The 26,158-nt window shown below is 38.3% G+C and overlaps 1 protein-coding gene across 2 annotated transcripts in view; it reads right to left on the bottom strand.

The window, feature by feature from the left end:
* Nucleotides 1–2,406: 2,406 nt before the first annotated feature.
* Nucleotides 2,407–26,158, bottom strand: part of pld1a (phospholipase D1a) — a 31,107-nt gene continuing 7,355 nt past the window's right edge. For both annotated transcript variants that reach the window (XM_040041914.1, XM_040041913.1), the window contains exons 2-26: nt 21,714–21,929; nt 19,562–19,731; nt 19,232–19,374; nt 18,531–18,642; nt 18,226–18,291; nt 17,704–17,762; nt 17,438–17,530; nt 16,534–16,686; nt 15,876–16,025; nt 15,011–15,094; nt 12,285–12,366; nt 11,761–11,871; nt 11,403–11,594; nt 10,564–10,777; nt 10,221–10,349; nt 9,804–9,922; nt 9,303–9,416; nt 7,711–7,821; nt 7,293–7,381; nt 6,840–6,953; nt 6,622–6,671; nt 6,362–6,496; nt 5,702–5,855; nt 4,908–5,025; nt 2,407–4,588 (exon numbers count right to left, since the gene is read on the bottom strand). In XM_040041914.1, coding sequence (XP_039897848.1) covers nt 4,364–4,588; nt 4,908–5,025; nt 5,702–5,855; nt 6,362–6,496; nt 6,622–6,671; nt 6,840–6,953; nt 7,293–7,381; nt 7,711–7,821; nt 9,303–9,416; nt 9,804–9,922; nt 10,221–10,349; nt 10,564–10,777; nt 11,403–11,594; nt 11,761–11,871; nt 12,285–12,366; nt 15,011–15,094; nt 15,876–16,025; nt 16,534–16,686; nt 17,438–17,530; nt 17,704–17,762; nt 18,226–18,291; nt 18,531–18,642; nt 19,232–19,374; nt 19,562–19,731; nt 21,714–21,897 — 3,171 coding nt within the window. In that variant the 5' untranslated portion in view covers nt 21,898–21,929 and the 3' untranslated portion in view covers nt 2,407–4,363. The remainder of the gene's footprint in view (nt 4,589–4,907; nt 5,026–5,701; nt 5,856–6,361; nt 6,497–6,621; nt 6,672–6,839; nt 6,954–7,292; nt 7,382–7,710; nt 7,822–9,302; nt 9,417–9,803; nt 9,923–10,220; nt 10,350–10,563; nt 10,778–11,402; nt 11,595–11,760; nt 11,872–12,284; nt 12,367–15,010; nt 15,095–15,875; nt 16,026–16,533; nt 16,687–17,437; nt 17,531–17,703; nt 17,763–18,225; nt 18,292–18,530; nt 18,643–19,231; nt 19,375–19,561; nt 19,732–21,713; nt 21,930–26,158) is intronic.

Here is a 26,158-nt window from a genome sequence, read left to right as displayed (position 1 = left end):
GAACAACTATGTATATTTTCTTTCTTTTTTTCTTTTTCTCAAAAAATCGGTATATTTTAATCACAAGGTATAAGAAGACTAAATGTAACCCGGCACAACACACACACAAACACAGATAATTATTGAATCCATCAAATGTAAACACACACAGCAAGTGAACTGCTGTCTGTTTATCAGGTTTCCTGTTACCTTGCAACCCCTTTCCCGAAATGCCTGAAGCGTTTTCATAAATCTGTGGAAACATGATAAACAACGAATAACATTCTCATTCCACCAAAGACAATACGAAACCTCTCTGGTCTCTGTATCCAACTCTAGGTTCCCCTGAATTTGCCTGAGGGCAAGCAAGAGACAAGAAAAACACAGTAAATGATTTATTTATTAATCAATTATTAAAAAAACGACGACAACAACAACGATGCTACTACTACTACTGATAATAATAATAATAATAATAATAAGAAGAAGAAGAAGAAGAAGAAGAAGAAGAAGAAGAAGAAGAAGAAGAAGAAGAAGAATTCTTATTATTATTATTTTATTTGTATAGTACTTTTCTACAAAGTGCTTCACAGTGTCAATAGAAGCCGCAGATTAAAGTTAAGTATGCCTGTTCAAACATACAGACACATTAATGGACACTAAAGCAACAGTACGGTCAGACATTCATTCCAACATACACACTTCCATACACGCAAATAGTTGTAAAGTATAGCCCAAAGCAAAGAGGGAAATTAAGGGAAAACTTATAAAAATGTGTATTCAGCAGTTGTTTTAAACAAATATCAGAATAGGTCACCTGATAGAGGCTAAGCGAGGCTGTCCCAAAGAGGACTCTGCTGATTCTGTCAAACAAGAACCTTGGATTTTGTTTATCATTATTAACCAAACCAGCAACATAAGATGTGCCAAGATATTTTATGAGTTAGTTTAGTGTGGAGGAAGTAAAAAAGTTTCCAAGTATTTACGTTACAGAACATCGTAAAAATAGCATTGACTTCCATCCAAGTTCAGTCAGTGTAGAGTTTAATATTATTAGCACTAGGCGAGGCAAGCAAAGCCATGCCAGTAGAAAACAGATGGAAACATCAAGACATCAAAACACAAAATTCCACACTGACATACCTGTGAAAGGAACTTCCTTTTCAGGGGTTTTCATCATGCCCTTAACTGAAGAGATTTCTAAGGAAGAAAGTTTATTTGGGTTTGACGTGTATTTTTTTTTCCCCATAAAGTGCCAAACAAAAATAAGAACAAGGAAGGAGGGCTGTTTTCAGGAAGAAAAAATGGAAAATTAATTATTTCCCAGCTGTGTGTTTTTGGCTTTACACAATTAATTTCAAACAGATTTTATTTTAGAGAATTTAGACACTCAAGCAGATCAGAGGTTTTTTGTTTTGGCTTTTCTTGTCACATTTTGGAGTACTGCCACTGAAACCATGCATGACTTCACAACAACCTGTGTCACGTGCTTAAGAGAATTCTTAATGACACATAAACTAAATTCCCGATCAGGCAACTTTATATCCTTATGTTTCTAAACCAGCAAGCAACTAGGCCATCTCACATGCCATAACATGCAGCCAACGACATTCTACTGAATCAGGCCTCCTGAGTTTTATGGAGTGTCATTTTCCAGAGAAGGGAGGAGCGTTATGTAATCAACTGCCTTCAAATGGAAGGACAAAAAAAAAAAAAACTAAGCCTTTAGCATTTATGCTCTTTATGTTTTGCTGTTTCTTTTATGCTCCTTATGTGCTTCCTATGAAATCCCCTCGTTTGGGTTTGTTAGTACTTCTTTTGCTATAGCAGAGCTGATTGCACACATGTACAAGTGGCCAACACCCCGGTGATTTTTCACAATTTAAAAAAACAACAACATTCGTTTAGCATATTATTCTCCACTTTCCACTATATATGTTTGCAATTTGTAATTCTCCATATAAATTTTAATGTTTGGTTCATAAACACAGTGGGTCTTTTATACAACAGTATAGTCTTTCCTACCAGATTCCCAAATAATATAAGATGTCCTTCCACCTAGCTTTTGCACCCAACTTTTGTTCACAAAGTTAATTAAACATATTGATTATTGCAAATGCTGCTGATTTCACTGTTTCATGAGAAAAGAAATACAAGTTTGCTGTTTTCTGGGAGTTAACAGGTTCAACAGTTCTTATTTCTTATGCAAGAACCTACCTGTTTGTTCATAGTTGGAGCGAAAAGCCGTTGTTTTACTCATATTGATGTGTACTAGAGATGGGAATGTAGTCACACAGGCATTATAAAAACGTATTATGCAGGAGCCTGTTATTAAAGCTGGTCTGTCAAGCCATATATCTTAGAAATGATCAAGTTTCACAGCTGTGTCTACTTTCATGTGAAAAGGAAACAAAAAGTCCAAAGATATGCGTATTTGTTAGTCATTTTAATTACATAGTTTCAAATGAACAAATAGATATCGGAAATCTTTAACTGTACAAAAAGGTTATTGTGCATAAACTGAATGAAGGCAAGAGGTCCAGAGAGTTTACAGAAACAACAGCTTCAAGGTGGGTATGAAAAAGAAAAAAGTCCAAAATCATCAGTGTGAACATGACATACATTTAAAAATAAATCTTAAAGAATGCTCGATTCTTTAAAATCCATAAATAATAAACAGGGCAGACGATAATGTCAAATTCAAAGCAGTTAAAAAAGTAAAAGTGTTTTAAGCACTTTATTTTACATCTACCAATTTTGTGGTCCCAGTCATTTTCTCTTACATAAATGGCAATGATTCACACATTGGGTAGACAAAGGGTTCTGCCTTTTCATGACAAAACTGGAGCTCTATGCCAGGTCAAAGTAATTATGTGGTTGATTTGTAAAATACATTGCGACTCCAATGTGTCATAATTACCGGCTGTGTGATTCGTTTCTAAAGAAGTGGTTATTTATCTTCACATTTAGGGGATGGTGATGCTCAAACAAGACAATGTGGAAAATATTAAAAATTAAAACAAACTGGGTAACACGAGTCCATACTTTCACATTTACAAAATATATAAACTGCTCGTGGATCACCTATCGCAAGTATCTCGATAAAAGGTCATTTTACTCTGAACTGTTACATTACAATAAAAACAAAACAAAAAAATAAAGACTTTGAAATGCTGTTTTCAATCTGGAACTACACAGAAGCTGGAACGAAGCAATTTCAAAGCCTGACTTCATACGAAAGCTTTACATCCAGCTTCATCTGCATGCTTAATGACAAACATAATTGCTGTAGTTTTGCTGGGTTTCTTTTGTTACAATGTTCAAAATCCATTTTCACTCACCAAGAGGACCTTAAAGATCCTGGAGATCTTATTTTCTAATTTTGCAACTGATTTTTAGGAAGCTAGCACCATCTGCTGAACAAAGAAGAAATTTCTCTTCTCAATGGGTACGCCGATTGTCTTAAAAAGCCACTGAATCATTTTAACAGGTCACAAAACATCTTCAACAACAAATAAAATGTCAGTGATGAAGTTTTGTTTTTTATCTCAGAGGTGCGATTGGTACAAGCATCACGGCAATCAGATTTCAGCATAGTTAGTAAACTGTGCACTGCTCTCGAAACGGTAACATTGTCTCTGTGCAGTTGGCAACAAAGTAAAGACCAAGCATAACTTCAATTTCTTACACAAACAAAATCTTCAAAACACCTCTGAGATTACATGCTTGTAAATTTAAATAATTTATCAAAAGCAGCACATACTTAACAGACAACTCTTCCGTGAGCTCATAAACAGCATACATGGCACTAATGCATGTTACGGGCATACATAACGAACTCAGTTAATCACATTTTACCATCTAATGTTTAGATTTTGTGATTTCTAAACAGAGCTGAATATCTGTTAGTGTCATAAATTGGTTATAGACTTCATCATCATGGTCCCATACAAGCTTCTGCCATCTTATGAGCCTTTTGCACAGTTCAAAGGTCTAAGCATCTAGAATTCAAGATAAAGTGATTCCCAAAACCCAGTCTTCATGTTGTCTTTCCACATATTGAATGCAGTCACACTGCTATCATAGGTGCCCGTGTTCTTCACATAATACATCCAAACACTAACATGCTATAACTACTGTCTAGTGTTTTCCAGTAGCAATAGATCTGAGAGATTTGTCATTGCTCAGCAATCGTATCAAGCAAAAAGAGAACGTTTTAATCTGACTTTCATCTCAGAAATCTATTATTCAGAAGTGATCTCTTGCAACTCCAGTACTGAACATTTATCATCATTAAACTGTAAAAAACCACCCAGAGGCTTCCCACAAGAGGCCTTCTCAAGGAACAGTCCATTTCATTTTGTGAGTAATGGGCTGAAACCCTTCATGTCCAGATCTCAGTTGGAACCATGGCTTCCTTTGTCCCAACAGAGGGCATGAGATTTTGCTCAGACAGGAAGTCCAGAGGAAATTGCACTAGGAAGCCACGGATTTTGCGCAGCTCCTCCTGAGCTCGGGCAAGATCAGTCTGGGCCAAACCTGGCTTGGACTGGTACTGCTCCAACTCCGACATATTTCTAACAAGGGATGAAGGAAGGCAGCGAAACACCTGCAACCAAACATATGCCTCATTAACTTAAGTCCAGGTTTGTGGCAGTCTATCTGAGTGGACTGTGAGATTTTAGTTAACTGTTCTGTCCACGAGTTTCTCTGAGAGTGAAAGACAAACTCATGGGCAGTTACAAAATGGGCCAAGGTAGTGCTGTGTTCAGATAAAACTTTAGCTAAAATATGGTCTGTGCTGAGTTTAAAACATGGTTTATCTCTGAATTATCTCTTTCTTAAAGGCACAAACTCAAAATGATTACCTGCCATTCACTAAACTGAATGTTTTCTTTCCACATGTGAAATGTTAATGTTCACTCTACCTTCTCGTAAATGGTGGCGTTGCGGCCAGCTGTTGTCATCCACACCTCCTTGTAGAAACGGTCACTGATGGGGTCAGAAAGGTCAATGCTGGTGTCAGAGTGTCCTCCAAGAATAGTTCTGTTCACAAGGGAAAGACAGATAGAAAAAATGTTTTAGTGATTACAGAAATCATCGGGCATAAAAAAAAATGTACTTATCAGCCACTTTGTAGGGTCAATCTACTGAACTGCTTATTATCGCAACTATCTAATTAGGCAGTCACAGGGCAGCAACACTTTGTATTTAGGCATGTAAGCCTGCTGAAGCTCAAAATGAACATCAGAAAGGGAAGAAAGGTCATTTATGTGACTTTAGAAGTGGGATGGTTGTTGGCACCAGCCAGGCTGTTCTGAGTATTTCAGATGTTACAGGCAATCTTCTGGGAATTAGTGTCAGTTACCCAAAAACACCCATCTACGGCTGTACAGAGAATGCGTCCACAAAAAGGGGAAAAATATCTCAGCTGACTGGACAGTTCTCTTGGGATGGCTGTAAACATGGCCAGATGGTCAGATGTCGTAATCGCACAGTTACTCTTTCTGTTTGCGCTTTCTTTCTTTCTTTATTGTTTCAAAGCCACATGTACATTAGCTGTTATTTACATGTAGGCATGTAGTGGGATTTTCGGCATGATAAACAAAAATTTCAATATATAAAATGTCAAGCACTTAAAAAATAACAACATATCACAAAATAGCAATGTGCTTTTAACGTTGTCTTGCTGTCTCATACACACATACAAACAGACAAGCACCTGAAGCATTCGAGGCGCAGTTGAAGAGCGTAATGCCCAGCTTCATACTCCTCTCCATCCATTACTGAGGGAACCTTTTCGGAGTCTTCAACGATCACTGCCACCTCGCTGTCACGTTTACCCAGCATACTTCTGTCATTGATGTTCGCAGAGCCTGCAACAGACACACAGAGCTGGTTAAATGTAGTCTATGACTTGAGCTAACTTCTGCTGTTGGTATGTAAGCCTGTTTTTTTATTATTTTGACAGATTATCCTGCTAGGGACTGATTTACATATACTGTCATAAACAATAACTTTTCACCTTATTGACATTGATTTGTATATACAAGAGAACAGATTTAAAGAGAGAAAAGAAGAGGAATATTAATAAGAAGACATGGAGTGCTTTTCCTTTTGTCGAAAGGGTGAGCTGCACTTTATACACCAGCAGGTGGCACAACAGAGCAACGTACCACTCCACACACATTGACACAACAGCATTATTATGCAAATTTATCAGACATTCACATGGTGATAAAACGAGGAAATAGAACCAGATTTTTAGCATTATCACATTTTGATGGTGTCGAGCCAGAGAAGCCAGTTTCTTCAAATAGTAGCTGGTGAAAACAGCATAAGAAGAGAAAGTGACAGAAGGTGAGATGAGAGAAAGACTAACCAATGATGACTGTATTGTCGTCAGCGATGAGCATCTTGCTGTGGACGTAGATGAGCTCTGTGACGAGGCGTCCCGCTAGCTCAGCATGAGTCCGAAGTCCAGCAAAGGAGATGTAGTTCATCCACTGATCGCCCACTGGGAAATAGAAGAGATCAAAACTAGAATTTAGATAACATTAAGGCGGCGGGTGAATCTGAAAGAATATCAGAAGTTTTTTGGGTCTCAGAATACTTAATTTTATAGCTTATCTCTCAACTTACTCTCCTTTTTCAACTGGGAGATGATAGAGTACTCTCCTCTGATCATGGTTCTGAGGGGACAAGAGATTAAATCTCACCACAGCGCATGTAAACGTCACATGAGAAAATCCTAGTTTTGTGATGTGCTTTCTCATTTCCCTTCCCCCTTCCTCTTTCAATACGTTCAATACAAAGTTCAATACAACATTCAATTCTTCTAAAAAAGTCATGTGATCTACCTGTAGTTAAAGTGCATGACAGCCTGGATGGCATTCCCTCCACCAGTGGTGATGTCTCCCTCAAACCCAGGCAGCAGAGGGGTGACCACATACACACGGTATTTCTTACGCTCTCTGTACGCAAACATACATGATTTGTAGACTTAGGCCCAGAAGCATATGCATTATATTTTACATCTTCATTACAGTAAATGGACTGGTTCTTATATAGCGCTTTTCTACTCATCTGAGCACTCAAAGCGCTTTACACAACTTGTGCATTCACCCATTCACACAAGCACATTTTTCTAAGTCCTTCATAGCTAACATTCACACACATTCATACTCCGATGGATGCATCACCACCAACCTTCCGATCAGTAGATGACCTGCTCTACCACCTGAGCTACAGCCACCCTAGTACAATCAAAACCACTTCTTAAACAAACAAGCTGCTTCAATAAAGGGAAGTACTTGTGTGCCCTGATGATCCTTTCAATGATGGCGTCTCCAATCTTGTTGTAGACCGTCCTGTTGTCAGCACAACTAATGAAAAACTGATTCTGAGTGAGACAGAGAAAAGAAAGGGAGGAATGACACAAACCCAAAGTGCAAAAGCAACAACAGTTATGGCTCCCAGGTTTTGATTCCCCCTAAAATAATTATAGTTTTATGTTTCTGTCTTTCATTTCACGATGTGAGAAAGCATTTTGGCTGACATATAATAAAAGGAGTCATCTCTATACTGGGAATATTAACACATTTCAGAAGAGATATGTGTTGTTTTGCATCAAAGTCAAACATCAGTGCTTTGATAATAAAGTTTGAATATCAGCTTCAAAATGCAGTATTTCTCATTTATTTTTATATCTGACTCTCTCTGTTGTTTTACCTCTATGTAGATGTAGTGCTTGCTCTTGGCGATGACTTGGATGTAGGCATTGTGGATGGACTCCTCGTGGTATTTTATGCCTGCCGACCAGTCTGCAGATGACCGTAACACCTTTTACACACAGACACAGAGTACAAATGTGTGTGCTGATTCGTTTAATGTTTCACACATACAGTTGTGTTTAGAAGTTTATACACACTAATCATAGCTGTGGATGTCATGGGCTTGTAAAAATTGCAGATTTACAGAAGTTGGGAAGCTCTCTAAGAGCCATTTCTAAACAAAGATTCTTAGAACATCATTTCAAACAATTGCACATGTTATTCTGATGTGTCTCCACTTTGCCATTTGGAAGAACACCCAATCTGTCACCCTTAGATGAGAGAAAATTTGTTAGGATGTTGAGGAACCACCAAGACTGCCATGAACTGGAGAATGGTGGCAAGTTTTGCATCGCTATATATTGAGAGGCTGCCAACCGAGAAACTCCTGCTTTAAAATCAAAACCTTCAAGCTTAATTGAAATTTGCAGCTACCCTCATGGACAAGCCAAATGCCTTCTAGAGAAAAGTTTTTTGGTTTTATGGACAGAGCAGACAAAGATTGAGCTGTTTGACTACAATGGCAAGAGATCTGTTTGGGGGACTGCACCAATTCTGCCAAAAAGACCACTTAAATATCCAATCAGAATTATGTCAGAAGTTTATTGACAGCTATCAAGTGTCTGGTAGAGGTGCAACTTGCTGAAGTGTCAGTGGATATATATGCATATGTTTGAGTCTGTTTGTATATAGGGCTGTGCGATATTATCAAAATCTCATATCCCGATATTAAGACATCTATCATCCGATAACGATATAAATCACAAAAATTTAACATTTTCTATAAATTCTGTGAATCTCGGGCAGCTCGACTTGCGTGAAGTGTTTCCAGCTGCGCGTCATGTAGCTGGAGTCGAGTGTTTTAACTGATGCGTGAAACATTTTTAGACATAAGTTGTAACGGCCGCTGTTTTCTTTGTGCGTATTTATTACACGGCGTGCTGCGGGGAAAAGCCTGTTCTAACGTTTGAGTCTAAGGTTTATTTTTTAGCACCTGACGGCTCTTTTTTTGCTTCTCATCCGTAAACACTCTGCATCTTTCACGTGATTCAGTTTATTTGTAAAAGTCTCAACAGGATCTTGAGCTTTATTGTGAAAGGTTTATGTGGAACAAGCGGACACGCGGTGGTTTTACCGTCGTTGTTGCTAACGACAACGCATAAAAACAAACGCTTGTCTGTCTGTAGTGTGGTTATATTAAATATAAGAGAAAGTGAGAACTTTAAGAAATTAATATAGCCACTACAGTGACCATCAAAACAATGAAAAAATATTGCCGTAAACAGTTTATTTTGCAACACCACGAAACAAACGATAGCATAAAAGACAAGCTTTGTGGTTATATAACTTTCTGGCCCATAGACAGTTGATTTTTTTTTATCATTTGTTTGCATTATGTACATGTTTTGGCTTGTTTTTGTTTCAGTTTGTACTTCATATAAATATGACATTCACAATATGCTTTCTTTTATGCCTGAAATGTTGCCTTACCTGAACTTTAGCATTAACACATTCAGGAACTTGGTATCTGAGCTCATTGGCAGTGGAGTGAGATTTAGGCAGCAGGAATGGATAAGACAGGGAGCGATACTTTGGCTTCATGATCTGCAGAAAAGATATGTGGAGAATTTGGGCGGGAGAGGGTAAATACAGTCTCTATGGAGGAAGCATTCTTTTTTTGGAAAAAAGTATAAACAGGGGGGAAAAGTTGGTGGCATGGAAAGCCTGAGCACCACGATGAGGATTACATTATATTTTCCATCTCTCCTATGATTCAGTGAGGTTACTGTTTTATCCTGCTTTTTATTAAAGTGAGTCATGATTTGAAGTTAACACCATCTTTCCACAACTTATAATAATAATTAAAGTATTTAATTATTAACTAACAAACCACTAAAATGTGGCTATAAATTCCCAGTTAAAGAAGTTAAATTTTAAGCTTTGCTCGTGCTCTACAACTCTTTGTGTTTTTGGCCAAAGTACACTGCGTGCCTTAGTGAAGTTCCAACGCTGAATAAAGTGTCGTGCCACATCCCGGGCAGCTCTACCATGAACCACTGAGGCAATGTCATGCCAGGGCATTCTGGAAGTGGTGTACCTGTCGATGAAGTCTGCAAAAAGAGGAACAGATCCAAAAAGGATTCTTTAGATTAAGGACTTAAAAATGTAAAAGAAAAGAATGGCTGCAAAAATATGGAGAAATATACAGTGATAAAAAATAAATAGTGAGACCAGCTGAAACAGTAAGAAGACATAACGTACAGTGAGGTCAGATATTTTAGTGGAGAGGGTTTGAGTGAAAAAAGTGGAACAAATGTTGCCAATGTGACTCAGATCGACTCTATTTAGTTTTCCAGATGATTATATGTTTCCATCAAACTGCTGGGTGTGTCCATGTGTGTGACCGACCATCAAAAGGTTTCTCCAGCTGGATCCAGTCCTTGTACACAAAGTTGCAGTAGTCCTTTCCATGCCAAAAGCGAGTGTTTCCTTGTAATTCTCCCACACCTGTCTTCAGGCTTCGTACCGAACCGCTCCCTACACATGTGCACATATACAGAACAAATGAATCTACGGCCTTTAAAATATCGACTGCATTTGAAAGTACAACCTTTTACAACGCGCCTCTCATTCACTCACATTCACATTCTCACCCACACAAACACCCCCGCTGTCGTGAGAGGTGGCGTAACAGAGCATCTCACTGCCAAAATAGCAAAGCACGATTTTTTTTTTCTCTGCCTTAACATACCTGCGCTATCAACACTGCTGACACTGTCCACATGCTGCAGAGTGTGTTTGTGCCTCAGTGTGCGCAGACTGAAGCGAGCCATCCTGTTGCGACCGATTCCCTTCAGCTTAGGTAAATCCGCTGGATCACTGGGCGGTGTCCCTCGTCCATTGCTCTGAGAGACGCCATCAACAGAGGACAAGCCCTTACTGGATGGAGTGTTGGTGGAGCCAGTCTAGGAACATGAAAACAATCTATAACTGCTGGTTTTTTTTACCTTAAACTATAAGGTTATAATGGACACAGCAGTTTTAATAGGTGCTGTTGATTCATGCTCCATTACATTGCCTAGGGGTGTTGCTAATATTTAATAGAGCCAAATAAGGTTTATAAGAAAAGGTTGAAGTCACAAGCTAGAGAGACATTTGCTTTTATGTGGATATTTGCGATCTGTTTTTTTTTGTTTTTTTTGTCCAGCCAAAAGTGGAACAATTCAAAAGGTTTCATTTGCTTTCTGGTCTGAATGGCGTTCTCCAAAGTGGAAACTGTCATCACGGGTATTAACAACACATAAAGACTTATTCTCAATGATGTAAATCATGTGAGGAGTCCAAAGTGTCAATGCAGTTGGAAAGGTGATTAAAAAAAATAGATACTTGATATTATGAAACTTCTTGCTGGTAGCAGCTCTGTAGCTGTAATGCTGTATGAGAGTTACAGAGAATAAATATTTTATGGTCAGCAGAGCATAATGCGATTGAGTACTTGTGTATAGGAATTCAGTTCAATAAAATTAAGAGGTTGCCAGCTAGCATTGTTATACTTCATTCCCCACATGCAGCTGTGTGTAAATTGAGTACTTTTCTCAGTCTGCTCTCATCTGAACGTGTCACACTTCCCACATCCGTCAGCCGATGCTCTCTGTCGTCCCAGCGCCCGTACGCCAGGTCAATACCGCCCACAAAGGCCACTGATTGGTCAATAACTACGATCTTCTCATGATGTGCCCACAGATAGACAGAGGAGGAGACGTGATCCGGATGACGCATCACCTGGAGCATAAACACACAGCACATATGCAGTACACTTGTATACATTGTAACAAAAATCTATTATTTTATTTATTCTCACGGTTAATCTGGTCCTGGCTATGACATTGAATAATTTGGGAAATGTGGCACTGCATTGTTTATCAAACCTTAATATCACGTCACTTACCTTAATGTTCGGGTTCAGGTGCAAAAGGGTTCTTTTGCTGTAGCCTGAGTTGATGCCCAGAGCGAGCTCCACCTCTTTATACAACATTACAAAAATTCGGACTCCCTGTTGCTGTTTCAAAGGGCAAATAAATTCGGTTATTCTCCAAAAGTCTGTTTCTAATTCAGCTATAAAAGCAATGGGAGCAGATAAGGATGTGGAATATGTGCACTTAAAGTCAGAAATTCCAGTAACACTAATTTCTTTGGCTACGATAAAAAGGCCTTTGATTTATACCATCTACAGATATAGACAGGATGTACTCTTATGTTCAGTTCATTATGAGAAGTTTAGTAAACATAAACCTTGTGAATACTGGGAGAAGAGCTTTATCCAACTAAAAACAGCAACTTTTCACTACAAATGGTTACATTAAAAAAAATAATTAAAAGGAAAGTACAGGGAAACATTTACACTGAGTGCTCAGTACTTGGTCTGATGTGTATTTCTTAATGAATAATGCCGGCAGTCTAATGTGTACGTACTGCTTTGCGCTTGAGGATGCAGTCAAGCCTCCACCTGTTTCCTTCTACAACAGGTCTTTTAAGGAAGATCTCTGGACTCAACCTGACAAAACAAGAGCGACAGAGAGGAATAAAATTCAACACTAAAGAAGGACAATAAGACAATAAGACGGGCGAACAGATGAATAAATGATGCATTCCCACTCATTAAGACAGATTAAAAGTAATGTTTGCCTTCACCAGTCAGAGCTCGCGGCACATTTCCTCATAGAGTATGACAGACATGACATAATGATATAGTCTCATGAGTCATTCACATTGGCATCCTGAGCTTACATGTCTACAATACCATTGGCTCATATTGCACAGGGTGACACCTCATTGGTTAAGACCATAAGCCTAGTGATTACTGCTTTGGAACACAGGGATTTCAGCCACGTCCAAACAGTGGTGCATTTGGCTCTGTGGGATCATAAACTATTATATTTTAAATTACAATGTCAAGAATATTACACCTCTGTTAGCAGAGACAAATAAGTTGGAAAACTTATTTGATTTGGAAAAATGTAACAGGTCATGGGCAATTTTCTTTACCATGCAAACTAACTAAGCTAGTTGTATCTGAGATAAGATTTCCATCTTTGTAGCATACGTTTCCAGGATACTGTAACCCCCCCGGGATATAATGCAATGTAGGATGTCATACTGACTAACGTATCACAAGAGAAAGAAAGAAACATTTCAGTTTTATTTTCATATATTAATTTTCATATATTTTCATCTAATTATTTATCTATCTTTTTATAGAGTGCTGGGACAGACTGGCAATCTGTCCTGGATGTTCCATGTACCAGGGGTGCCTCTCACGCCATGACATGGATAAACAGATGGATTTATCTACACATATATTTCATAGCCGATAATAAAAAAATAATACGTAATAATTTCTCAGGTGATGATAGACAAGACAGGGATAAAAGGGGTGGGGCAGAAGGATAAACTGATATGGAGATTGTATCTTTGTGTCACTGTATTTCTTTGCCCGAAGCAAGGAGATAATAATTAAAGTTAACAACATGTCATGGCTCTATAGTACAGAGTTGTTGGTTATACATAATGTAATGTTTAACTGCATTTATTACTCTCACAGGTACCAAAATATCAATCTGTTGTTTCGTTCCTTGGAAGCAGCTCAAAAAAGCCATTACTATTAATCTGTATATTATCTTTATCTAGTTCAGAGCCATCAATTGCTATGGAAACATCACCGAGAACGGAGTTTCTTCATGTTCAGGAGACGTGGATATGCACTTTAAAATATATAGGTACTATTATTTTAGAGATGTATTAACTGTGTTTCCAAGCAGCTAGGCAGCTGCTGAGGGCCTCAGTGAGGGCAAAACAAAGGATGTTGAGTAGTTGTGTCAATATGGTGCAAAATTTTCCACTGGGCCTGACCTTTAAAGTTCGCAAAACAAGAAGACTTCAGCATATAGTGGGAGTGGAAAATCTATGACATTACTCTGGTACTGATGCAAAAAAAATATGTTCTTTCCTCCAAAAATGTACCAGTTCTTAACCAAAATAACAACTTCAAAAAGTAATTCTCTAGCATGTTAGTAGGCTAATACAGAGAATGAAACATGAAGCTGTGGACTGACCTGTTTCTTGTGGCTTTTGTTATAACAATGTCTTTTAAGCAAGGTAGATGCCACAAACTATGCTAATCCAAGTTTCACTGCAGAGGGTCAAATCAGAATGTGTCAACGGCTTAATTACTAAGCAACAGACAAACCAATCAAATAAGGTCAATTAGGATTTTTCAGTAAAGGAACACGAAACACTAAGAAACAGCTTTTTCCCCTCAGCTATGGCCTCCATCAACCTCATCCAACCTCACCACATACTAAAAAACTTGCACTGATAACAACTTTCAGGGCTCTCATTCCACCCTATATAATATTATATATTATTATATTTATATTATCGTCTATTTGATGGTTTTTAGCATTTGTGTTGGGTTTTTGTTTTTTTCTTATCGAGATACTAGAGAAGAAATTATTTCTTTTCTGCAAGAATTTAAAATAGTTTCGCTGTCCTTACTTTTCCTCCATAGTTTGCATACATCACACATTTTAACTGCTTGCATAAAAAAATCACTGCATTCAGTGCATCATGTGCATTCTTTAGAAGTACTGTTTACTCAGCTGTTTACTAACTTCATTTAAACAGTTTGCACAGTACTTCTCATAAAGGGCAATGAATACCTTTTTCTCCCTCACTGAATATCATTGATTGCTTTTCTGCATATTCATGGTTTTGTTGTTTCTCCTTCTAGCCATAAACCTCGTCTCTCTCGCATGAACAGGCTCTTACTTGAATCAGAAATCTACAGCCCCTTAAGACAGTTTACATCTTTGTATTTCATTACCTAACAATGCCCGAGTTAAGCTCAGATTACTCACGGAGGGCTAGACTGAGATAAATATGGTTTGCAATAAACGGCGCCAGTAAAGGCCGTTTATAACACTGGCACATTTTTCTCTGTTATTTTATGTCTGCAGGATTATTATTCTATCAGGTTTGGATGTTACGGTTGTAAAGTGTATGCAAACGGGGCACACGTATAAGACCTTTATTGTTAACTTGTTTACTCTGGGCTTTCACACTTCAGTGCTGACAGCAAACACTACTTAACCACATCATTTGGCATCCTGTATGTTTACACCAAGGACACTAGAACTCACCACCAGTCAGTGATGAAGATTTCCTCTTTAGCCTCCTCCAAAGCATCAGCCACATCCTCCATGTAGGTCTTTCCATTCACATACCTGCAAAGATATATTGCAGTCACACTTGGGAGAACATTTTGTCACTTGAGCTTGGGATGATACAAACATACATATGAAAAAATAAAATAGTTCACGTTGTGTGGTATTTAAAAAAAAAAAAAAAACACACACACAAGCTGAATGATGGCGCCTTTCAGTTCATTGGCCCGACTGTCATTGCACTTTAACAGCCTTACAAACTTAAGTCTACACCCATAGACATGTCACCATGACGTAACCGTCTTTAAACATTCTCAGCTTTCACCTCCCAACACGTTTTATCCTTCCGACTCCATGCTGAGGACATAGACAATGTAACGACTTTATTACACTGATGATTCAGTCTCGCAGAAAGTGCCAGCTGAGGGGGAGAGAATGCAGATAAAGAACAGCACAGCCAGAAGAGAGAGAGTCCAATACATTTCCATAGTTACCAGTGAAACACTAACAAATAGAATATGTCCTGAAGATTTGCCCAATTTGAGTTTTTCTTTTTAATTTACTGCATCTTTCCCCAGAATGTGTAGGTTTCTTGTAATAAGAAGCCATAAATCATTTTTCTAAATAACACATTTGGTTACAGTTGTATTTTTCCAAATCCAATATGTATAATAGATACAACACATCTTAAATGTATAACATTGCATTTGTCCGTTCCACAGAAACAAATGTTTCAGTTTGAAACTGATGCAAACATTGTTGGAATTAAGCATTTCTAATCCCACACAAACTTCCCGACAAAACAAGCGCAGCCAGCTGTGTTCTCTCCCAGTGTAGTTACCATTTGGCAGGGATGTTTTCCTGTTCTTGTGCAAAAGATCCAAAGCGGTGATCTCGGAGGAAAGCCTTCCCATGATTCCTCACGAAGCTTTCAATGCTCTGACCCCACCAGCGTGCGTGTCTGTAACTGCTGCACTTAAACACGAGGGTCCTGCCGGTGGGATATTTATAGATACAAACATAACCAGAGGAAAACAAGATTATACATACAGTCTAAAGCCTACGTGAGAGCGAGGCAGTCATATCGTTTCATGTGTATATATATATGCACATTAGTTGATCAAGGCAGAGGTATCTGTTGTCTTTCTGAGATATATGAGACCTAGTCAGTAATTCCTAAAATAAAAGCAGCACTGATTAAGAGTCTTGGATTTGTGGTTTTTGGGCCCACCCATGATTGTTTTGGTTAATATTTTTCTTTTTGCTAAGATCTGATGAAGAGTTCATCTTCTGGTCCAGGTATTATTCATCACACTGATTTTATCTTGAGAACGTCTCAGAGGGGATTCACTGTTTAACTTGTATCTAGATAGTTAAGCCTTGAAATCTCAGTAAGTCTTCATTCAAAACATAAGCACTAGTATATGATCACTCTCTGGGTAATCTGCTGCAAAGATCAACTTTTCAACCATGACAAACACAAATACACACACACACACCTGGAGAGGCTATCAATCCGGACTCCGTGTTTGGTCTCCGTGTCTTTGGAGTCCATCTTGATGGTGAACTCTTTATCCACCAGCAAGACGAAGGAGATGGCTCCCGTGTCTGGCTTCATGTACAGCAAGAATGAGTCTTTCACCACAAGCCAGCTACAACACACACAAAGTGGTCGTCGCAACATTAATGACTTCTGTGTAGATGTAAAGTTTTGCAGCTTTCTGCTGACTGCTGTGGACCATTTCTTATGTTTCTCGTTTGGAGGAAAGGGTGTAGGAAGAAAATCATCATGAGGATGTAGGTGGACGGGCTGAGCGTTTCAAACGTGTGGGATTATTTTTGTGTTGTGTTTAAAGAAATAATAACAACATAAACTGATCACATCGTAATTTGGATGATGTAAAGTGGAAGAGAAAGACAAAGTCAGATGTGAGTGAATACCACTGCCGTCCGACTGAGACTTTCTTATAAATATAGAAAAAATGAAAAATGTTGCATGACAGCAAAAATGACCGCCTATTAAGATGTCACAATTATTATGTTTGTAAATGTGTAATGCACAGTTGTGTAATAGATGTTCACTATTCTTTGACACCCACACTCTGACAGCTCCCTGCCAGGAATTTGAGAATGAATGTTCAAGAAATCCTCCTTCTTGCATTTACCATAAGACATTCAGGAGTTGATCAACAGCCTGAGCAACTCCTACATGTCACCATGTTTCTCGCCTTCCAAAATAAACTGCACAGTATATTTAAACTACTGGCTTAGACAGCTTAATTACAAGAAAAAAACAACTCGTTAACATGGCAGCTAAAGCAGTGGGATTGACTAGAAGATGCACAGAGAGAAATAAATTGGACAGACAGAGATAGCTGGAGAAAAACTGCAACATTCACACACCGTTTGGACCAGCGATAGCAGGCCTGGCTCTGACCACAGCAGTTCATTCCAGGGATACGATGTCCGCCTGAGCGTTTATAAATCATCCCTTCCCTGGAGGAGGGAGAATAACTGGTGAATATTTTCCAAAAACTGTATCATGGGGCTTAAGAAGAGTGTAAAAGAAGATTGCAAGTTTAAAATAAATACACCTAAGGAAAGAACAACTTTGACATGGGATATTTGACCCTGATCCCCAGAGATATAGGCACTAAGAAAATGCTCACAGTCCTTTGGGCCCTAAGTCATGAATGAAACTCATCTGGCTGACGTCAATGAACTCCATCTGTGTAAAGAGGGCAAGCACAAACAAGAGACTTCACATAATGATTCTTGTATAGACAGACACACCACTCATTATGTAATATATCATCATGGGAACTAGAAACTGTTAGTCCACATACGTAGAGTTAATATGACTCATCTTAAATTGTGTGTTGTCATCTCTCATAATAACTTTAAATGCATAACAGCAAGTTTTCTGCCTAAGTATGAAGGAGTTATTTAAGAAGAGGCACAGCATAAAGACAATTTCACTTCACTTTATAAGAAAAAAGCAAAACAGAACAACTTGAGGCTTTGCCAAATTCCACAATAAAGGTACTGAATTAAAACATGTAGAAAAAGACTAATAATTATTTGCTTTTATTGTACATTATCTATAGTGGCTAATAGAAATGAGGCATAAACACAAGTGGTATAACACTATGTTTAAGTGTGACCCTTTGGAGTGCTTCGTATTTACTCACAGTATGGTGATATTTTCGGTACATGGCCATCCTCAGCAGCTTGTTCAAATAGTCTTCTAGCTGTCTCTGTAGGAACACAAACACTATATTTGGACACTGACAAAGCCCATGCATATAAACACCGACATGTGCAAAACAATGTGAAACAGTAGTTTAGAGGATAGATTTGCTGGCAAGGAGTTAAGTGCCATGGCAACAAGTGAGTGCCAGGAGAGCTCCTTGCAATAAAGTTGAAATATCACAAGAATCAATTTCATGGCCCTGAAAACAAGGCCAAAGGGGACAAAGACAGCGCTCCAACATACCTTCCTGCTGGAGACCTGCTCATCTCGCACTAGCTCCTCTCCTCCTCCCCTTGGCAGGGAGGGCATCTCTCTCACTTCACTCTTCCTCACCGTCTTTCTCCTCACTGTGTGGCTGAAAAACAGAATGTGGGAAATGTAATACTTTAAAGACAGAATATCCTTGGTCCTTAAAGTATAAGATAGAAGAAAGAACAAAGGTCCAGAGCTTTAAAAACACTGTTTAGGTGGCAGATCAGAAATAAAAAATCTGTATATTTCACAGGTGTGTCAGACTTCAGAGAATGCCAAAGGGAGTAAAAGTGTTCACTGAATTTTAAGCCTATTGTTTACTCCAAAAAAGAATCTATGATTATAATAGACTGCACCAAAAACGTGAATGTGGACAGTATGTCAACACTTAGCATTCAAGCTAAAAAAAAAAAAAAAATCTCCCTGCTGGCAATAAATTTGTTGTTTTTACATCTGTGCTTATGAGAAGAAAAGTGCTGATTATATCATCTACATAAAGTAAATACAATACTCTCTTGATCTATTAAGTATACTAGTATGACAATTGTGTCTATGCATTTGGGTAAGTATACTTTTGTCACATCATGGACATATAATCTCCCATTTAAGGACAAAAAGCTTAAGGTAAAACAAGCACTTAGGTCCATGTGAGACTGCAAATTTATCTTTTACTGTATAGAGTGCGTGCCAACCTGCGTGATGGCAGTGGTATCCTCATGAAGGTTTTGTACGTCCTCAGCTCTCTGTGCAGCTCCATGAAATGCTTCTCCTTCCTCTTAACCACCCAGGTAAATTCCCCATGTTTCAGCTCAATCTTAAAAACTGCTGGGAGAGACTACAGAAACATGCACATGCTTAACACCTGTAATCATGGTAATGTCATCAATAACATTAAAAATGTTCAACATTTAATAAAAAAGAAAAACAAGCGATACAATGGAAAATGGAAAAATCTGTGGCATAAGTAAACAGCAAGCGCAACAATCAGGACCATATAGTTTATAGAGAGGTGTGTGCAGTACCTTGTTGACACTCCTTTGGTGTGACGCATTGAAGCGGTCCTGTGCAGTGGTGAACCTCTCCACCTCCAGGATTCGGGCAGTAATGGGTACAGTGGGGAGGTACACTTTTGCATTGGCTTCTTTAAAGCCCACTGTGGCATACACTGCTGAAAATGGGATACGACAGTCCCCTGGGACAGAGACGAGGCGGGTGTTTAGTGTGATCTTTCTGCTTGTACATGTAGGAGTTGCTCAGGCTGTAGGAGCGAGTAGGATGCATCAGTGAAAACTCAGCCTTTGTTCAAGACCGTTGTAGTTCGCGAGTTTGCAGTGTTAGGGCAAATGTTACCGTATATTTTCTGGTAAAGTTTGCAAGACTTCAAAAGTGCAACCATCCACCCTCATGTGCTGGCACCGTTAGATAGTGGTTTGGAGCCTCCATGTAGTAAGTTGCTTTTTTGACTAATTGAATTATGTTAATACAATGTGATCCCACTTTGAATTAGTTTGACGGTCATTAAATTAGTAGAGGTCTTGAGAACAGGATCGTTACAGACTTTTTTTTTTGCGCGTGTATATTTAAGCTCATATTCTGACAAGTTAAGACTAATAACATTTAATAGTGAGGTAACTGACTTGATCACAGCTTCTTCTGTCATACCAGTCAGCTCCATATCCTCCTTCACTACAACCATGATTGTTCACTTCAGCAGCTCCATATTCAACATCCATCATCCATTATAGCCACTATCCTTCTACTCCACATCTCAACCCTGCCGCTCTGACTTTCTTCCTTCATGTCACTGTTACACCTGTCTCCTTCTCGTTCACACACGTTTTGCTTGACTGACTTTATTTCTCTTCTCTCCAGAGCATACTTCCACCTCTCCAGGCTCTCTTCCACCTGCTTGCTACAGATCACATTATTGTCTGCAAACATCACCTGCCTGACCTGCCTGTCAATCTTTTCACCCCCCCCCTGCAAAGAATCAGAATCTGAATAATTTATTAAGGAAATGATTATAATGTAGGAAGAAATGTCTCAGAACTGTCTCCTTGTGTAATCGCACCTCCACCATGAACCCATCTATCACTCATACCGCACATCTGACCTCGGTGTCCCCATACAGATCCTGCATCACCCTCAAATACTTCTCTTCCTCTCCCGACTCCTACAGTATCTGCTATTTGCCACAGTTCTTCTCTTGGCACCCTATCATATATTTTCTGTGGATCCACAAAGACACAGAGCAACTCCTTTGACCCTTCTCTGTACCTCTCCATCAACTCTCCATATAAAATAAATATTGCATATGTAGTGGTCTCTTTGCATGAACCCATAATCCTTGATTGGCATCTCTATTCTTAACCTAGCTTCATCAACTTTATCCCTCTGTAGTAGCCACAGCTCAGCACGGCACCCTTGTTTTTGAAAATCTGTATCAGTACACTTCTTCTCTGTTCTTCAGGCATCCTCTCACTCTGTGGTAAACAATCTGGCTAAAAAGTCCAGTGCCCTCTCTCCTATACCTTTCCATACCTCCATACCTCTTCTCAACACACTCTTCACTCATTAGTGACCTTAATCATCCTAACCTGCTGCACATCCTTTCCAATCTCTTTGACACAGCCAATCGTTACAAACATTTGTGCTTCCTTATTTTTCTTAGTACTTCAAATACAAGTAATATCAACCAGCCTCTGCCACCTCTCTCTCTCTCTGTTGTACTGCCAGTACCTGTGTCTACGTTCTTTATCTCCCTGACCCACTTTTTCTTAGCATACTTTGAACTTTTTCCTGTACTTCCTCAGTCCACCACCAAGTCTCCTGGTTTTCTGAGGATACAACAAACACCTTCTTTTGAGTTTCCCTCAACACTTTAGCTAGCACTTCATTCGCTTCCTCTACTTGATTTCCAGAGTCATCCTACAGACTACCATTCTATGCTGCCTAGCTACATTCTCATCTAACACCACCTACCCCACATTTGCTGAGTGTCCATCAGACTATCTGAGCCCACAATTAGTAGGTTATGTCAATATTTTCTTCTTGGTTTTGAGAATTCTTTACAAGAAATTATTGTAATACTGTAAATTTTGAGAGCAACAGGTACATAATAAGTAATTACAATAGGTAGTAAGCACATATATTTCCTCATTTCCATAAACTTACCTATGTTGTTTCCATCATAATCCACATCTTCTCCCTCCCCTATGTCCAGCTCTCGGGTATCCAGGCTTTCCACCAGATCTGCCATCTTGATACCGTCGTGTATGTCTTGAGCTGCTCTGCTGTCAGAATCTACAGAGTTCACCAGGTTGAGGTTACTGGTAGCAGTCTGAGCCTTACTCCTCATGCTTAGCAGTCAGACCCTGGAGCAGGGCACACCTAGAAGAGAGATCAGATGTATGACCATTTCCTGAGAGTATATGTACTCCCACAGAGCAGAACAGTCTTGTGACATTTAATCTTCCAGTGACCTTACTGTGACTTTCCTTTTTATCATGTGAATCAGATAAGAACTGCAAGGAATACAAACTCTTTAACAAATATGCCCCAAAACAGACACATATAATGTAAATGTGTATTTCAGCTTGTGCTGAAAATCAACAGAAAGGTAAATAAATGTATTCTTATTTACCAACAGCTAAGCTTTAGAAGAAGCGTAAATCATGTCCAAGCAAACACCAATGTATCTTAGTGTCTTAGCAGCTTTTGAGCACCGCAGGTAGACATTTACTGTTCACTTCTCTCCTGAACTCCTCTAAATAAAATAATGATAATAAAATATTATTTAGACTCACTCTATAAGACCTGTGTCCACTAATTTTCAGTGCAGTTCTTGTGTTATTTGGCATACACCAGCCTCTTCTAAGCCCTTCATACCTAACCTTTTCCAATGAGCTTTCAGTGAACAACTGAGGGGTCAGAGGTTCCTTTTTCTTAAAGACATGATTTTCACATACTCTTAATCTGCTAGAGAGTTTTTTTATTGTCTGTCACTTCATTTGTCCTCCACCCGTCCAGTTTCCTAGATATTTTAAGAACACATCACACATGCAGTGTTATATGACTGACATGGCTTATATCTCTTTGGGAATCACGTTATTGCTGCAGAAATACTCTTCTATTCCGGTATAATTATGACATCCTTTGCATTTTTCATAGGTTCAACTAAAATATAGGACCACATCATGTATTTTTGTGACATGCTGGTAGTAAGAAAGTGACAAACGATACAATTAAAAATATATAAATATAAAGAAACACAAAGAAATGAGAGGCAGACTTCTGCACAATACCATATCTATACTTTTACTGTATGTGCAGTCCTACTCACAGCACTATTTAGTCACCTCTAATGACCTTTTTGGAAGAGTCAACATTTGCGATGTTTCTCCATCTGTTTATTATACAACCTGCTGGTCACCTGCTGGTCACTACTCCTGGAGACTATAAAAAAATGTTGTTTCTATATTTTAATGAAACACAACAAATTACCTCATTTTCAGCAATAAAGTAATAAGATTGTGTATTTTGAATGTTTTTTTTTCAGGAAGGGGTATAGCACTTAAACTACTATTGTTTTTTTCTTTAACCTCCTAAAACCCGAACTCTTCCACAGCATGCATTTTTAATTTCTCTTTGATATTTGGGCATATTGGGGCCCGATGAATGTTACAACAAAGAATTACCAGATTTTTTTTTTTTTACCTTATTTTTGTTTTTAAGAAAAATAAGAGCCACATATAAGGATATTCGTTTAAAATTTTGATAGAACAGTAGCAGCATAGTGTCCTCGTAAGTGGATATCAGGCCCTTGTAGAGCAAAATTGAGTATTTTGGTCTAAATAACCCAAAATGTGATGTCCACATATGTGGACGCCAGGTCCTATTTAGGAAATCACTTGTAAAGTTCTGCCTGAATTAGTTCAATGGGACCAATAAGTTAATGTAGAAAAAAACAAAACCACCCTTCCACTCCCTAAACCACTCCTTTAAAAGATTCGTGTGAAATAAAACATGTGTAGTCATGTTGTGGTTTGTGACTTCAGAGACCTCGTGAGTAGAAATCAACTTTGAATCAGACACAATCATCAAATGAAAAAAAATCAGCTGATGCCTTTCATTCTATCAAAATCAGAAAATATGCTCATATTTTTAAATTATTGGTCACTTATTGGTCATATATGACACACTTGCACACTACTCTGCGCAGAAAAAAAATATTTAATTCACTGAATGGGCTACAAAAAATATTTTCTATTAAAATGTTCCTGAAATAAAGCGAAACAAAATACACTTAATTATCAAAAACAGGCAAACCAGATTTTTATGTAAAAATTTGTGGAAATTGATGTTTTTTGTGATAAATATACAAAAGCTCAAAATCTGCTGAAGTCAAAGGCAGTGCAGTTCAAAAACAGGTAGGTTTTGGTAGACTATAAAAATATAGTATAGAATAGTATTAAAGACTAATAATTAGTTTAGATTAATAATTATGTAGATATTTTGCTCAGGTCTCTCTTTTACTTTCAACTTTACCTCAACACAGAGAGTTCTGACACAGTTTTGTGTACCAAACAATTATTGAGACACCAAAACCTGCTAAACCCGTCACAAACATTATTTCTCACTTTTGCTACACTTTGCTTCACTGTAAATCCAATATTTGCTCTTAAGGTATAAAATATCTTCCTTTATATTTCTAGATAGAAACAAAAGTATTTGGTTGTTTTTAAAAATGATCTTCACTAGAATGTGATACAGTTTGCTCAAGAGCTTTGTAAGAAGGCCTGATAGTTTCAGACAACAGATGCCACTGCCATAAAAAAAGACAAGAAAATGTGTTGACATTTTGATTTTTTTGATTAAGGGCAGGTAAAAAGTCATCATTAATCTGAAAAACATCCAGACAGAAAATCTGATTTGGTTTTACAGAAACAAAGTTTCGAGAGACAGCAGTTAAACAACAATGACTGAAAAACAATAAAAATAAAAGTTCAAACAGAAGAAAATAGGACAGAATCTGTTTTGCCTATGGTTTTTCATGATTCAGCAGTGTTGGTAACAACACTCAAAACACACACGCCCAGAGAAACAGAATAACGTCAACTGGTTCTTTAGAGCATGTGAGAAAAAATGAAACCACTTCCTGCATTTCATTAAAAAAAAGAAAAGAAAGAAACTGTGTATGCGTCTTTTTAATCTCCCACAATTAACTGCAGTTTAGCATTAGGCTGACACCTATGTGGTCAAGTTTGAAAGAGGAAATGATCTTCTGACTTTCTTCTGACTAGCACCAAATTCTTCCAGAGCAAAAACTACTTAAAATGCCACTAGCACGTACGCTAAGAGATAAAGAGATGACAGTAAACATTCCCACTCCAGAGAACAAGATCCAACATGCTCGAAGCATCAAAAGAGTCACCAACTGCCTCAAGTGACTGTTTGTCTGCTTGGTTTCTGTTGTCCTTGTGAACTTTTATTCGCTCCATTTATTCATAAAAGTGAATGAATGAGTTTTGATTAGTTTCCTATTTAAAATAAAGCTATTCCTATTAAAAATAATTTCTTTGATATTTGGGCTTGATTTGGTTCAGTTTGGTTGCTATTATACCTACTTAAATTTTCATTGACTGTCACATTGTCACGTCTGCTGTGACAGATGTGTGGAGTGGAGAGAGAGTGTGGACCCAAATGCTGACGCAGAAAGTGATGGACTTAAAGTGAGCCTTTATTACAGCCAAGCAAAATACAAACAAAAGCAAAGGAGAGAATGACTAAGCTAAAAAAAAACTACAAACAAGTATAAAGAAACTAAAGACCTGAGAACCTGGGGCTTGGAGAAGTGGAACATGGAGAACTGCGGTGAGTGACACACAGACGATCCAGCAACAAAAAGAGGAAGACAAAGGGCTTAAATACACAGAGAGATAATGAAGGAATGAGACACAGGAGGAGAGCACAGCTGGGAGTAATCCCATATGAGGCCGGGAGAAGGCAAAACTGAAAACACTAACATAGGACGCAAGATTGTCAAAGTCAAACAGGAAACAAGAGACATTCACAAAGACACAGACTTGACACTGAGGCCTGGAGATACGAATGACTGGAGAGACACAGGAGATGCACAAACATAGATGACATTAAACGTGGAACACGGGAAGGCTTAGTAACAGAAACCTAAAGACTAGAAACTAAGGATATAACACACACAGAGAACAATAAGAAGAACCAAACCCATGAATAACACTAACTCAAAGAATACAAACTAATCAAAAAACACAGCACTGGATCACAGACCCAGTATCTTGACACACATAGCCCCAATATTCATTTGAACGCACATTACTACGCAAAGCATGTTAACTGAGTCAGCACTGGCTATAAAAAGCTCACTTTGCATGGCTTCATTCTGCACAAAGCAACAGTGTGGAATGAGAAATAGCCCACCGACATGAATGGTTTTACATCTACAAAGCATCGACTATAGATCAGTGTATAGTGTAAACTGTGCCCACTGTTTCACGATTATTGTAAACACAATAAAATTCCTTGTTAAAAAGTAATTGCTCCCTGTGTTAAATCATGAATTAACCACATTTTTTTGGAAA

Source organism: Simochromis diagramma, unplaced genomic scaffold, assembly GCF_900408965.1.
Source record: "Simochromis diagramma unplaced genomic scaffold, fSimDia1.1 OVJJ01000304.1, whole genome shotgun sequence".
Lineage (NCBI taxonomy): Eukaryota > Metazoa > Chordata > Actinopteri > Cichliformes > Cichlidae > Simochromis > Simochromis diagramma.
This window is presented reverse-complemented; position numbering and strand designations above follow the sequence as displayed.